This window comes from Antechinus flavipes, chromosome 4 (assembly GCF_016432865.1).
Source record: "Antechinus flavipes isolate AdamAnt ecotype Samford, QLD, Australia chromosome 4, AdamAnt_v2, whole genome shotgun sequence".
NCBI lineage: Eukaryota > Metazoa > Chordata > Mammalia > Dasyuromorphia > Dasyuridae > Antechinus > Antechinus flavipes.
Genome location: NC_067401.1, coordinates 114,320,384 through 114,336,904, shown reverse-complemented (window position 1 = coordinate 114,336,904; position 16,521 = coordinate 114,320,384). Strand labels below are relative to the sequence as shown.

The window sequence follows — 16,521 nt, the reverse complement described above, 5'->3', positions numbered from 1 at the left end:
TATATTTCCAAGGTATCTCCCTTTCTCTTTCTCAAAGATGATAAAAGATAACAAGTAGTTTAAACAAAAAAGTTCAGCAGAAGCAGCTGTCCAATACATTGAAATAGTCTCATGCTGTATACAGTGTTCCACACCCAAGTGACCAATCTCTGTAAAGAAGAAAAAGAAGTCTCCTATTTCTTCTTCAGGACCAAGCTTAGTCATAATTTTATAGCATTCAGTTTCGATTTTTTGGCTGCTGGCTGCTGTTTCCATATACATATACATCATTGTAATCATTGTATATTTTATTTTCTGTGTTCTGCTTATCATCTCACTTTGCATCAGTTTGGGTCTTCTAGTTCTTTGTATTGGTCATTTTTTATAGCATAGCAACATTTTTTTATATTCACATACTATAACTTATTTATCTATTCCCCAGTTAACAAGTATTTACTTTGTTTCTAGTTCTTTGCTACTATAAAATTCTGCTGTGAATTTTTTATGTATTTAAGTCTTTTTAGTCATTGATTTCCTTGAAATATAGGCCTAATGGTGGAATTTTGAGATCATAAGGTATGGATATACCATTCATTTTCTTAGTGTAATTCCAAATTGTTTTCCAGAATAGACCAATTCATAGCAACAGAGCTATAATTGACCCTCTTACCTAGCTCCTCTAACATTGACCATTCCCATCTTTTGTCATCTCTGCTAATTTGAGAGGTATGAAGTGAATCTAAGAGTTGTTTTGATTTTCATTTGTTTTGGGGCAGCTAGATGGTGCAGTAGATAGAGTACCAGCCCTGACATCAGGAGGACCTAAGTTTAAATCTGGTCTCAGACACTTAACACTTCCTATCTGTGTGACCCTGGGCAAGTCACTTAACTCCAATTGTCTCAGCCAAAAAAAAAAATTATGATTTTCATTTGTTTGGTGAATTTAAACATTCTTTCACATAGTTGTTAGTATTGCATTTCTTTACAGAACTATTCCTATCTTTTGTCTATCTTATGTCTTAGGCATGGCTTTATATTTCTATTAGTTGCCTATATATTTTTGAATGTCATAATTGGAAATTATTGGTAGAATTATTAACAATATTTGATATAAATATTTTTCATTTGATCACTTTTATTCTTATTCTGGTTATTTAATTTTGTTTGTACAAAAACATTTCATTTTCACGAAATTGAAATTATCTATTTTATCATTTTTAATCACCTTTATTCTTTGTTTGTTAAAAATTCATTCCCTAACCCTCTGTGAACTGATACAAAGTGAAGAGAGCAGAACCAGAAGAACATTTTATACAATAACTGCAGCATTGTAAAAAAGATCAACTTTGAAAGCCTTAATAATTAAAGAACACAATAACCCACCATAATTCCAAAGAACTTATGATGAAAAATAATGTCCACCTCCATCAGAGAACTGATGGGCTTCAGTATAGTTTGAAGAATGTTTTGTTTTCTTTTTTGTTCTTTTTAGGGGGCACATGTGGGGGAAAGAACATAGCTAATGTTGAAATTTGTTTTATATGGCTCACACACTCTCGCTCGCGCGCGTGCTCTCTCTCTCCATATATATATATATATATATATATATATATATATTTTGTAATAGCCTTTATTTTTCTTGCTTTCTCTTTGGAGATGGGGGAGTGGTAGAAGGAGGGAAAGAATTTGGAACTGGGGGAAAATATTAAATCTTATGTGCTTCAAAAAAGAAAGTTAAAAAAAGGAATTCTACCCTAACCACTATTACAAAAGTTTCCTGATAATATCAGTAGAAGGAGGGAAAGCCTTTAATGAAGTATTACTACATTCATTTACATAGGTATTATAAGTACTTTAAAAATATAATTAAAAGGCATTTATGCAAAAAGTTAACAGTATATAACACTATATAATGGAGAAATACTAGAAGTTTTCTAAATAAATGTAGACTTAAAGTAGAAGTGCTATTTTTCCTTTTTGGTGATTGATAAGAATTGTCAGGAATAAAAATAAATCAGGAAAGAAATTCTTATAGAAAGAGGCAAAAAAGAGACAAAACTATTCCTAATTGTTGTTGATATATCTGTTTACTAGAAAATCTTAAGGGATCAGCAAAGAAGCTAAATGAAACAGTGGTTTAGTGAAGTAGCAAGATACAAAATAAAGTTTAAAAAATCAATTTATTTCTATATAGCAATAATAAAATTCTAAAGGGAAGTCCCAACTAAAATAACCACAAAACACAAAATGTACCCGGTACTCACCAAGGCACACTCAATATTTGTATCAGCACAGTTACCAAATGCTTCTTTAAGAAGTAAAGGGTAGTAATGTTACCTAGAGAGATTTAGTTAGTGCTCATAGCTGAGTTGTATTAATATACTAGTGACAAAATTATCAAAAATTAATTTACAGCTTCAATGGTATACTAAGCAAATTGCCAAGGAGAATTTTTTTAGAGAGCCAGACAAAATAATTTATTTGAAAGAACAAAAAATCTTAAGGAACAAGGGAAAAAATGACGGAAAAAAAAGTGGAAATAGAGGGAGAATAGTCCTTTGGATAAAGTACTAATCAACAAAAATGTTTGGTACTTCTTTAAAAAAAAGTTTGAAAAATAGATTGAATGGAATAGACAAGGAAGTTGAAATTAATGCAGTGAAAAATAAGCTTGAAAACTTAAATTACCTAGAGAAGGACTCCTGTATTTGACAAAAATTGCAGTGAAAAAAGGAAAGAAATTAGGTTTAGACCACCATATTATACCACATACCACAATAAACTCAAGATACATACATGAATCTGACTGTTAAAAGCTATGCTATTAAAAAAAATTAGAAAATCAAATTAAACAATTTCAACTCCTTTAGTCTTTTTCCATGAGCCATACTTTTCATCTTTATTAACTGGTTCTTCTTTATTTTCTTAGTATTATTGTTAGAGTACAGTGATCAGAACTGGATAGAACTAGGACTTTTTTGTTTGTTTTTTTGATTGGCGTTTCCTTTGTTTTATTGGCTTTCTAATGATTAGCATTCAAAGTTGATTTAAGTGTCTTGTATAGTTTGCACATTTAACCCAGAGTGCTTCTTAAGGATTGTTTTCTTTTCCTTAGGGGGGAAAAAAAGTCTGTTCAGATTTTACATTTATGTTTTACATATGATCATACAATCTTTGAGATCTTTGTATTGGTCTGAATCCTATTTTACCTTTCCAAAAATACTGTGTAAATAAAACTTCAATTAAGCTCTTTAAAAGTACATGCCAAGAAGGGATATCCTGTCATTTGTACCTTCATAAATATAAAGTGCAGGTTTTATTATTTTTAATATTTTTTCAATTTAACTTAATTTTTACTTTAAACTTAATCAGATTATTTCCCAGGATAGTAAGCTTGGAGCAAAACAGAATGAAGTATTATATAGAACTCTTCCTGATATACAAGATTCATTTTATTTTTCAGAGTCTCAGTTTAATCCATTAAATAGAGATGGCATGATGACAATAATATTCTTTGCAAGAGCATTTTTAAGGAGTAGCTGATAAGTTATAATGATCTTTGTATTTGCAAATGTCAAGCATATTAAAATGATTTTAAGGATCTCAGGAAAAGTTCTTGGATCTTATATATCATGGCATGTTTGAAATTACCAAAAAGATTACAGGTTTATTTTGGGTTCCATGAAAAGGAAAGGTACTTCTCTAGTTGTTCAGATTTCTTGCTGGTGTTCAGCTTGGGGATAGATATAGCAAGAATGCTTTAGAACAGATTTTTTAAGAGTCTATAGATTTTTTTTTTTTTTAAGAATAGTTTTCTATTTTGCCATAAATACAGCAGCTACTCACTGGCCTGATCCATTGCTGACTGGCATAGAAATTTTGACTATATTTCTGACTTAGGCAGGTTTGCCTCTCCTAAAGCAGCCCAAGAGCTCATCACTCTGGTTCCAAACAATGTCAAGACCCATATACTATAGACTTTAGACTTATTGCAGCTCAGATAATCCTGAGCTCAAACAATCCATTTACTTTTAACTATTCCAGTAACAGGGATTATAGGTGTGTGCCACTATACCCACCTAAACTTTCATAAATAATAAGTTATGAGGTGAATGCAGTATGCATTTAATATATGGGAAATTTCAATTTGGCTTCATTTGATTCCAACATTTTTGTGACTGAATGAATAAATGTCCTTATTTTTAACTATGTGATGTAAGTATCATTTCTCTAGTCCATCTGAAAAATTGAATTTTTATTATGTGTAACCTGTGGGAATTCAAGGTATTTTCTTTGTTTTCCTAAGGAGAATTTCACTACTTAAAAGCCTGTTTGTTTATGGCTTATAATATGAAACAGTAAGATTTTTAAAAAATTATTATTTTATAAAGGAGAGAGAGCCTTACTTTAAATGCCTTTTAATTTCCTTCCTAATTAGCTCCCCTTGCTATAAAGTTCAAGTATACTGGGATGTCACAACCCTCATATTTGGTACATTTACTTTGTCCACTTAAAGGGGAAAAATGTATTTCCTCTTTAAGGAAATAGTGCTGCCAGGAGAAATGAAGGTGTAGGTACTGCCCAGTTGTAGGTAACAGTGGAGGATTTGGGGAAGTCCATTGATCAGTTAGATTGCTCTGTCCTATAAGGCTTGTTAAGGATTTATTGATACACTCTATCAGGGTGTTGAGAGAGGTATTCAGGGAAAGCTAAGAATTTCCACAGTTCTTTTTCCTTTCTTGTAAATTCATGCCAGGTCAGAAATTACAGCTTGAGTGGGATGTCCTTCTATAGAGCCCAAATACACCCTATTTATCATGATACTTACTGGCCGTAGTATTAAATGGTGAGGATTTTCTTTTTCTTTTTTTTCTTATTTTTTTGGTTAGTGTTCCCTTTCAAACATGTCTTATATATCTCTTCTCCTTTCTCTTTGCCTTCTCCAGCCACTTCTCTCCTCTCGTCCTCATTTTTTACATATAATTTTTGTGAAGACTAAAATTAATTTTTCTCCAGGTCATCTTATGTGATTTTAAAATATCTTGGATTGAATATTTCTTACCTTTTCAAATTAACCAACTTGTTTCCATCACAGGACCTTTGCATTGACTGCTTTCCCTGCTGTTCTGGAGCCCTTTAGGGGTTCACAGGATCCATGTCAACTTCCTGAGTAGCCCTTATATTTTTAGAATCTGGTCTCCATGTTCACTTTAAAAAATTACCCTGGGTGGGTATGTTGGGCCTCATTTAAACAGTTTGTGCTTTTGGAACTGTAGAACCAAAGGATCACAACATTGCAAAAGACTTAGCAGAGTAGTTTAGCTAAATCCACAGTCCTTACAGAAGCATGTGTGTCTGTGTGTATATGCACACATGTGTACTTATTTATCATAATAAATAAAAACCTTCCAGTTGAACATACTATGGGAATAATGAAAACTTGTCCAAATGGCCCACGTTAAGGAATTTGTAACCGGCAGTACTCTTTCATACTGGTTAACGCCATGCTGCTTGGGGAATATAGAACAAGCCCAAACAGTAATACTGACAGAATTCGGAATTATGATACAGTGGAGCCTTCACGTAATTCTTTGTTGAAGAAGTTAGGGCCTAAATGTTAAGGCTTATTGTTATTCTGAGTTGATAATCTCTGCCTTGCTTTAATAATTTTTCCTCATGCCTGGGTAGCCCGCGAGTTGCACAATAATCACTCACACAGCTTTGTAATCAATGCCCAAAGTAATAGGATTCCTCTGGCCACCGGCAATTAATAAATTTGTGTCTTTTTTAAAACACTAGCAAGTCGGGCCTGAAATACGACTGACTGGCTCTCCTCATTTGCATATTTATTGCAGTGGAAAAATTCTTACCAGATGATTGATGCTGAGCCTGCCTCTTGAATTCCAAGCAGCACATTATTATGAAATGAAAAATGCCGGCCATACAGTTGATTAAAGTTGAAGACAGTGGAATCGGTGTTTTTTAAGATTGTGGGAGAATTAAAGGCATATTTTAATAGATGTTGACAAGAAGTGAACTAACAAAAGCAAAGCAAAGGATTTGCTTGAAAAGATTTAATCAAACGTCTTTCTTGGGGGATTAATTGCTGGGGATGACTAGTGCAAGTGGCAGGCTTGTGGATTTGAATGAAAAGTATTGTTCTTAGGCCAACATATTGTGTGTCATTTTGACCTATAGTTTAGCTCTAGTTTCCTAGGTACTTTTAAAGGAGGGAAAAAAAAATTGCCTTGTAATTTGAAGATCCTACTAAGCATATATATCTAACTTAATGAAAATGTGTTTTTATGTGGCTATATCCACATATGTGGGATATGCTTGTATATATTTTTAAAAAAATAAATAAGGTAAGCCATGCATTTTTCTCTTCTCTGTCCCTCCCTTTCTTCTCTTCCCCTCCTCCTTCCCAATCTCCCTTCTTAATCTTCTGGGAACCAGCACTCTTATGATCCTAATTGATAAACTGTGTGAATGTGTTGAAACAAAATGTGTTCAACAGCAACAAAAAGACAAGGTATTTGAATGTCCTAAAACTTATTAGATGGATCAGAAAGCTTATACAGCTAGTAGGTGATAGCATTTTGTACATAGGATGTCATTTATTAATAATTGTAGATCAGTAGCAAATGTTTAACATTGTCTCACCTATACAAAGATAAATTCCATGATAATGTTCACCTCACATTTTTTTTTAACAGCACTTTGTAGTTTTCAGAATATATTCACATGTTATTAATTCATTCTGTTGATCCTCATTTCATTTCTATGAGGTAGCCAGGGCAGGTTGTGTTATCTGCATTTTATAGATGAGGAAACTAAAACCCAAAGAGATTAAATTAACTGGCCAAAGGTGTTGCTGAGCTAGTTAGTGGGAGAGTCAGCATTAGAATGCTGGTCTTCTGCCAGCTCTCTTTCTGCTACATTGTACTCTGAATGTTCTTAACAAAGTTGCTTCCTAGAGCCTATTACTTACTACTGAGGTGAAAGAAATCTAGCATATCTTTCTCCTCTTAGGGGAAGATCCTCTGGAAATTTGGTCCTGGGATCTGAAGGTGGTACACAGGTACCCTCTTTTATCAAGAAAGACAGAAAACAAAGCATTTGCTTTTAGTTGTTTTTTCTTCCAGTCACATTTAATGATCATCACCATCTTAAAGTAGGAAGCTCAAAGTCATTTCATGTTTCCAAGTCTGTATGTACACAGGTTTTCACTGACTGGAGGACGCTCACTGGAAAAGTTGAAGCCAGTGGGTAGTGTTTTTTACCCATGGCCAGAATTGGAAGGGAAGGAGATTGGGAATGTTAACATGTCTTCACCTTATTAGGTCACTAGTAACATTAGCTTTGATGAACTTTTTTTTCCTTCAGTGGAGGATGGAGTTTGAAGAATGGAATGACAGATTTCATCTCTGGTGGATCTCCTGACACTTTGATTCATGGCAGTGCTATCCCTGAATGGACTTTAAATACTCCAGGGCTACTTTTTGACTGGGTGAAGGGGTGTATAAAATGAGAACATATGAGAGAGGCATTCTTTGATTTACTGATACTGGCTCTCAGCTTTCTTGTGGGATTGATATGCTATCTAATATATCTGCAGTAAGGAGTCTTTTTTTTTTTTCTTTTTACTTGAATTTTTTTATTTGGCTTGAAAAGAATTAAGGGGCTTGTGAAGTATTTGAAAGTGGCTTTAAAAGTTAGGATCTTGCTATGGTGGGTTTCAGAATCCCCAGATTGTCACATGTGAAAATCACATTTTGGTGTGGTATTTCATAAAGCAGCCTCATATTGTACAGATTGTCCTGTGACTTCTTCCCCATTTGTTCTTGTTTCCAAATAGTGACATCCTAGAAAGGTGACAGATATGAGTTCTTGTCCTTGACAAATTCAGGAAAGCTTATGAATGTATGTTGGTCTGTGTACAAAGGTAAACTAAACTGAAGATGGTAATGGTTATTCCTGGTGTTGGAAGATTTTATAGGGCTCTATGTTGGCAAACTCAGTTCAAGAGAATTTTTTTTTTCTGACCATTCCAATCAGTCCTACCTCTCTTCCTTACCACCCTCACCTTTGGGTCTGGAATGTTTTTGTTTTTGTTTTTTCTTCCCTTTATTTTTTACCTAGTTATTATAAACACTCTTAAGAACTGTGAGCTACTATGGAGTTTCTGGTTAATTGAGAGATTCTCAACTTTTCTTCTACTGATAAACACTAGTGCCTTGATTTTATAAGTATGGTTTCTATCCTTTCCATTTCCTTTATATTCCTTGATCATTTTTTCCTTTCATTTTTTCATAAATTGGCATATATTTTATTTTAGAGTCTAGATTTTTAGAATTAGTTTTGCCTTTAAAAAAGAAATATATTTTTCCCCCATCCTGTTTTTGTTTCTCTTTAACTCCACTTGTTTCTGTTCAGTTCTTTTGTGAAGATTAGGTTTGAGAACAGCAAACTGAGAACTTTGGATTCATATAAATAAGCATTTTGAATTGTTTATTATAAACCCACAGGGTGTATGGTACTGATTGCTAAAGGCCAGTAAATAGTTTTGAAAATAGAACAGATAGATTTGCAGTGAGCTTTTAATTTAATAAAACTGGTTAAAAATGAACAGGCCACTTTTACATGCAAGGACAATGCTTTATAATTAATTTTTATTTTTTATTTTTTTTTATTTTTTATTTTATTTAATAATAACTTTGTATTGACAGAATCCATGCCAGGGTAATTTTTTACAACATTATCCCTTGCACTCGCTTATGTTTTGTTTTTTCCCCTCCCTCCCTCCCTCCACTCCCCCCTCCCCCCAAGATGGCAAGCAGTCCTATATATGTTAAATGTATTACAGTATATCCTAGATATAATACATATTTGCAGAACCAAACAGTTCTCCTGTTGCACAGGGAGAATTGGATTCAGAAGGTAAAAATAACTCGGGAAGAAAATAAAAAATGCAAATAGTTCACATTCGTTTCCCAGTGTTCCTTCTTTGGGTGTAGCTGTTTCTGTCCATCATTTATCCATTGAAACTCAGTTAGGTCTCTTTGTCAGAGAAATCCACTTCCATCAGAATACATCCTCATACAATATTGTTGTCGAAGTGTATAATGATCTCCTGGTTCTGCTCATCTCACTCAGCATCAGCCCATGTAGGTCTCTCCCAACCATCCTGTTGGTCATTTCTTACAGAACAATAATATTCCATAACATTCATATACCACAATTTACCCAGCCATTCTCCAATTGATGGGCATCCATTCATTTTCCAGTTTCTAGCCACTACAAACAGGGCTGCTACAAACATTTTGGCACATACAGGTCCCTTTCCTTAATTTTTATTTTTTAAATTTATGAATTCATCACTTTTAGGGAACCTCTGCATTCGTAATACTTTCTACCTGTATACATTGGCAGTACAAGTTACAGTCTTAGAGAGTTGTCAGAGGCTCTGAGAAGTTAAGTTATTTATCCAATGTGTGTGTTAGAGGTCGGACTTGAATCCATGTCAGCTTGATTGAGCTCTCTCTGCAGAGCTGTCATTTTCAAGTGAACATGGACAAGTCATTCTGAATCTGAGTTTCCTATCTATAAGATAGGACTGACAATGCTACCTAACTCTCGTAGGATTGTTGTGAGAAAAGCACTGTGCAAAACTTAAAGCTCTAACTGCATACAAATGACTTGTTCTTACTGCAACAAGAGTAACCAGGTGATAAAAATCCTGGAGACATCTCCAACTTAGCATGTCCAAAACAGAATTTATTAAGTTTTTCTTTTAAACCTCCCCCCCCCCCCCAAATGTTCTTATTTCTCTGGAAGATCTCATCATCCTTTCAGTACCCGAGTTGTAACCTTGGCATTATCCTGGGTTCCATGGTTGCCAGAGCTTGCCATTTCTACTTCACATCTTGACCTCTTCTCTGCTTATTTTTCTGTCACTGTAGATCAGGTTGTCATCACTTCTCATCTGGATTATTATGATAGCCTCCCATTTAACCTTGTCTCTTTCCACTCTGGTTCATCCTACACATAGTTGCTAACATGATTTTCCTTAAATGAAGATTTGATTATCTTATTCTGTTATTAAATTCTTGTGATTCACTGTTGATTTTAGGATAAAATATAAACTTGTTGGTTTCACTTCATAATCTGATTCCTTCAAACTTAGTTTCATTGTACATTACTCCCCTTCTTATGCTCTAATCTAGTCAACCTGACCTTTACCTTTTTCTTACATTTGACAGTCCACTTCCCTCTGCCTTTGTACTGTCTATTGTCATTCACTTCCTCCTCACCTTGACCTCTTAGAAGTTCATCTCTTCATTTAAGATGGAATTCAGGCACCACCTTTTATATGAAGCCTTTTCTGATCCCCCATTAGCTACTAATATTACCTTTCTTCTCAATTTACTTCGTATTTATTAACTTTTATTTATTCTGAGTATATTTATATATGTACTTCTATTTCTCCCCCATTAGAAGATACACTTTCCCCTCAGAGGAATTGTTTCAAACTCTGTATTTCCACTACCTAGTATTATACAAGGAACATGATAAATGCTTAATAAATGTTGAGTGAGTGATTGATTTTAATGAAATGTTCTTTATTTTCTTCTGTTCAGTTGGAAAGATACTTTTTAGAGTAGGTGAGAGAGAGCCTAGATGCATTTAAAAAAAATTTTTTTTGGTTAAATTTTTATTCTAGATTTAACAGATAACTAAAAAAGAACATTTTCATGTACAAAGTAGAACAAAAAAAATAAAATTATTTGTAGAACTGAGAATCTCTTACATACAACATATTTTAATATATACATATATAATAAATTCAGCATATTTGAAAACTCTTCTGCTTGTCAGTTTCTTTCTGACCTTCCTTCTGTACATTTACTTGTGTTTAAAAATATACTTCCGTGAGTCCGTCTTTTCTTTTTTTTGGTGGTACTATTACAGCATTTCTCTCTACCCAAATATTTTCCCCTCAACAAAGAAAGAAAGAAAAATCTTTTTGGCACAGAGTAGGACCCATCCCCCTTTCCAGATTTACATTTTCCATATCCAAAATTTATTTGTCTCAGTCTATATCTGAAGTGTATCACTTGTCTTTTACTAAGTAGGTAGCAGGTTTCCGTATCATTCCTCTCTAATCATTATGAATCATTATATTAGCCAAAATTCTTAAAACTTTCAAAGTTTTTTTTTTTTTTCCTACAATTTTTTTGTTATTGGTAAAAATCTCCTGATTGTGTTTGCTTAAATCTGTATCAGTTCACTCAAGTCTTCCCACGTTTCTTGGAAACTGTCCTTTTAGCAATTTCTCACAATTCAATAAAATTTCATGACATTTGTATACTATAATTTATTTAACCATTGACCAATTGGTAGACACTCTTTATTTTTAGTACATTACAACAACAAAAAAGCTTCTTTAAACATTTTTGCATACAGAGCTTAATAGATGTAAGCCTAGAAGTGAAATTCACTGAGTTTTATTTATATTTTTGAAGTAAAAATTTCATCTCTTAGGTAGAAGAAAGGAATTGTTCAATGCATTGAGAGTAAAGGATTGTTTTTGCTAGGCTGGTATGGGAAAGAATGAGGCTATGCCGCTGATATGGACAAATGGGCAGGTCAGAAGCGTAAAAGAGAGGGAAAACAGGATTTGAACTAGATGGCCTCCAAGGGCCTTTTTATAGATGGAGAATTAACATCCAAAGAATTGAAGTCACACTGGGAATAAGCAGCAGAGGTCAGATCAGAACCCAGATCCTTTTACTTCAAATTCAGTCTTTCTTTGTACTATGCTCAGATTTCTTAGCTTTTTGTGTTCTTTGGCCACAAACTCTGCCAGTAGTCTTTAAAAAAAATTTGTTTTGTTTTGTTTTGAATTCTTTCTTCCCACATACTCCTCCATCTATTGAGAAAGCAAGAAAAACAAAATCTGTTACAAGTGTGCATGGACAAGCAAAACAAATTCCAGCATTAGCTACGACCAAAAAACTCCTATGCTTTAGTCTGTACTCTTGAGTCTATGACCACTCTAGCTTCTGAAGGTGGGTAGCATGTTTTATCATGAATCCTCTGAAATTGTGATTGGTTCCACTATGTTGTTCAGAGTTCTTAAGTCTTTCAACGATATTTGTTAGTATAATTTTGTTGCCGTTGCATAAATTGCTTTCTTGGTTCTGTATCAGTTCATAGAAGTCTTCTCAATTTATGCTATAACCATCCCCTTCATCTTTTCTTACAGCACAATAGCATTCTACTATAACTCATTCAGCTATTTGACAGGCATTCCTTGAGTTTTCAGTTTTTTGCCACTACAAAAAAGCTATTAAAAATATTTTTAAAATATATGTGCTCTTTTCCTCTTTTCTTTGACATTTTTGGGATATAAACTTAATAGTGGGTATCATTGAGTCAAAGGATATGCACAGTTTAATAATTTTTTGGGCACAGTTCCAAATTGTTTTCCAGAGTAGCTAGATTAGTTCATAGTAATTCTTTAAAGTATCTATTTTCTCATAGCCCTTCCAGTATTTGTCATTTTTCTTTTTCTTTCTTTTTTTTCTTTCTTTTTTTTGTTTTTTTTTGTTTTTGGCCAACTTTGTTGATCTAATAGATATGAAGTGGTATCTCAGAGTTTTATTTTTCATTTCCTTACTAGTGACTTAGAACATTTTTATATGGCTATTGTTAATGTGGATTTCTTTTTGTAAAAATTGTTATATCCTTCAACAATTAATTGGAGCATAGATCTTATTCTTACATATTTGTGACTAATATCTAGAGATATATCTTAGAAATCATTGAGAACTGTTAGTGAAAAATTTGCTGTAAAGGTTTTATTCGGTTTCTTCATTTTGCTTCTGTGCTGCGTGTGTTTTTGTATAAGAACTTTTTTATGTAATCAGATTGTTCATTTTATCTTTTGTGAGCCTTTCTATCTTTTGTTTAGTCTTATGACTAGTAATTTTTTCCTTGCTGTTCTAATTTGTAATTTCACCCTTCATGTCCAAATTATGTACCTATTTGGAGCTTTTCTTGGTATATGGATTGAAATGTTGATATCTGCTTACTGTCTGCCTATCTACTTTCTGGTTTCCTAATAGATTTTGACCAATAATGATAATAATAAAATCTTGACCCAAAAGCTAAGATTTTCCTCTAGGCTTAATCAACTAATTGCCTCATAACTGCAGTTTGGTGATAGGTAATAGCACAATGTAATAGTCAGAGAGTTGGACCTGATGGAAGCAAGAGACCTGATCTCAAACAATAACACTAATTAGTTGTGTGACTTTGGAAAAGTCACTTCAACTCATTTTCTTCATCTATGGAGTTAATTTATTTCATAGGGTGATAATGAGAAAAATCCTTTGTAAAACTTGAAAAATTAACTATGTAAAAGTGTTATAAGAGTGGGGAATCACATGATAGCATAAATCAACCCAGAGTCTTTGCCCCTGCAGACATAATTCAAAATTCAGATTCTGGCTGCTAACTTTATCTTTTATGAATTTCAATAAATTACTTAACGATTAACTGAAAGAATAGAGTTGAAGAATGAAAGAATGATAATTAAAACTAAAACTAGGTAAGATTCTCAAAGGAAAAAGTCTACAAAGAAAAAAGTAAGGACAGAGGGGTATAGGATATTGTAAGGAAGTGAGTAGAAGAAAAAGGCTAAGTCATAAAGTGTTTTTAGGAACAAGGAATTGTCAAAACCATTGGTAGAGGAAAACTATTAAAGAAGTAAGTGGTAAATCACCAGTGATGCTTCCAAAACCAAGATTAAAGGATTAAATAGTCAATTCTGGTAACACTAGCTTATCTATTGATTTTTTTATTACAAAATATATTATATCCCCATTGGACTTCATGAGTGCTTTTGCAAATTGCAGTAGCTTCCCTTTATAGAGTTAAGCTAATCAAAGCTTAAGAGAAGCAAAATGACTTTTCCAAGGTCATATAACTAGTCAGTGGTAAAACAGGGAGAAGTGAAGTGTCAGAGATTTGTTAAGTGCAACATAGACTGTTTGCCTTTCCAGTTGTATGTAGTTATAAAATAGAGAATAATTCCCCATTTTCCTTGGTCCTAGAGCTGTCTTGTGTATTACTTGCAATTGGAGAATGATCAACAATTGTCATATTTCTATTCTCCATTTTCTAGGCCACAAGGCACTTAAAGCGTTGCTTAGGTCATTGGTAGATCTTCAGGAAGAACTGCTTTACCAGTATCCAGACACACGACACCTCGTAGATGGAACAAAACCTAAAGAGGAAAGGTAAAGTGGGAATGGATTGGGGTGGGGAGGTGGGAGGCATCCTGCTCCTCCTTTCTTTCCTAGAATTGTTTTATTATTTGTGAACAAGAAACTCTGATCCTTCCATATTGAGAGCACAAGCCACGCACCTTATGTTCATGGCATTGAATAAATATCTGCCTGCATAGATTGCAGGCCTTGCAGGATTAGTCAGCACATACTCTGTACAGAGCCCTGAGTTAGACATAGAAGAAGTAGAAAGCTTCAGGACAGATCCCTTCTTTCACAGAGTTAGTAATCTACAACTTCTGGTTGGAGGAAAGCATGCATCTGGATTGTCAAAACAAAAAATAAACAATATCTGAAAAAAAAAATTTTTTTTGAGCTCCAAATTTTTTACCTCTAGTTTCTCCTTTACCTATTGAAAAGATAAGCAAAATGATACCCATATTTATATGGATATATAAAACACATTTCCATAATAACTTTTTTTATTATGGCTTTTTATTTACAAGATATATGCATGGGTAATTTTTCATCATTGATAGTTGCAAAATCCTTTGTTCCAATTTTTCCCTTTCTTCCCCCCATCCCCTCCCCCAGATGGCAGGTTGACCAATACATGTTAAACATGTTAAAGTATAAGTTAAATACAACATATGTATACATGTCCATACAGTTATTTTGCTTTACAAAAAGAATCGGACTTTGAAATAGTGTACAATTAGCCTGTGAAGGAAATAAAAAATGCAGGCGGACAAAAATAGAGGGATTGGAAATGCTATGTTGTGGTTCATAGTCATCTCCCAGAGTTCTTTTGCTGGATGTAGCAGGTTCAATTCATTACTGCTCTATTGGAACTGATTTGGTTCATCTCATTGTTGAAGAGGGCCGCTTCCATCAGAATTGATCATCATATAGTATTGTTGTTAAAGTATATAATGATCTCCTGGCCCTGCTCGATTCACTCAGCATCAGTTCATGTAAGTCTCCAGGCCTTTCTGAAATTATCCCGCTGGTCATTTTTTACCGAACAATAATATTCCATAATATTCATATACCACAATTTATTCAGCCATTCTCCAATTGATGAACATCCACTCAGTTTCCAATTTCTGGCCATTACAAACAGGGCTGCCACAAACATTTTGGCACATACAGGTCCCTTTCCCTTCTTTAGTATCTCTTTAGGGTATAAGCCCAGTAGAAACACTGCTGGGTGAAAGGGTATGCACAGTTTGATAACTTTTTGAGCATAGTTCCAAATTCATCTCCAGAATGGCTGGATGTGTTCACAATTCCACCAACAATGTATCAGTGTCCCTGTTTTCCCACATCCCCTCCAACATTCCGCATTATCTTTCCCTGTCATCTTAGCCAGTCTGACAGGTGTGTAGTGGTATCTCAGAGTTGTCTTAATTTGCATTTTTCTGATTAATAATGACCTGGAGCATCTTTTCATTCCATAATAACTGTTAACCTCTCCTCAAAAGTATGAAAAATAAAGTGAAAAAATATTTTGCTTCAATCTGCACTAGGTTTATTAGCTCTCTGAAAGTGGATAATATTTTTCATCATGACTTCTTTGGAATTGTCATGAATCATCATTGCTCAGAATAGCTAAGTCTTTTACAGTTAATCATGTTAAAATATGACTGTTACTATATACAGTGTTCTGCTGGTTTTGCTAATTTCACTTTGTGTCAGTTCATGTAAGTCTTTGGGAATACTTTTAATTAGCAGTGAGCAGAATGAGTTTGGTAGGCATGGACGCGCATTGTGGGAGATCAAAGAAGACTTTTCATTAATGGAGTAGTTTTTGAATAAGCTATAAAGGAAGGGTAGAAATTCAGTAGAATGAATGAATGAAAAAACATTTATTAAATACATACAGTGTTCCAAGTACTATATTAAGCACTGGGAATGCAAATAAAAAAGCAAAACAGAATCAGGTTCCAAGAGAATGGAGGGGAGAATTTGTTTACAAATTAAACTTCAAGTAAGAGAGTTGCCAATAAGAGGTTATATGGACCATGTTTGCAGTAACTAGAGATAGTGGATCCTGTAAGGTGCTCATTATTTAGAACAACTTGGACCCCAAAATGGGAGTTCCAGAACTGAAAGGGGAAGATGGAGGCTAGACATAGGAAAGAGCAGTCCTTGAGGCCTGAAGCAGGAAAGTCTCTTCATGCTCAGGGGATTGCTTAACTCCATGACCCTCAAGCATGTGCAGAAACTTTGCCCTAAGATCAGCCTG

At 34.0% G+C, this 16,521-nt stretch overlaps 1 protein-coding gene across 1 annotated transcript in view; it reads left to right on the top strand.

The window, feature by feature from the left end:
• AATF (apoptosis antagonizing transcription factor) overlaps positions 1–16,521 on the top strand; it is a 102,757-nt gene that overhangs the window by 19,418 nt on the left and 66,818 nt on the right. Inside the window, exon 5 of the mRNA XM_051994078.1 lies at positions 14,171–14,285. Within this exon, the coding sequence (XP_051850038.1) occupies positions 14,171–14,285 (115 nt within the window). The remainder of the gene's footprint in view (positions 1–14,170; positions 14,286–16,521) is intronic.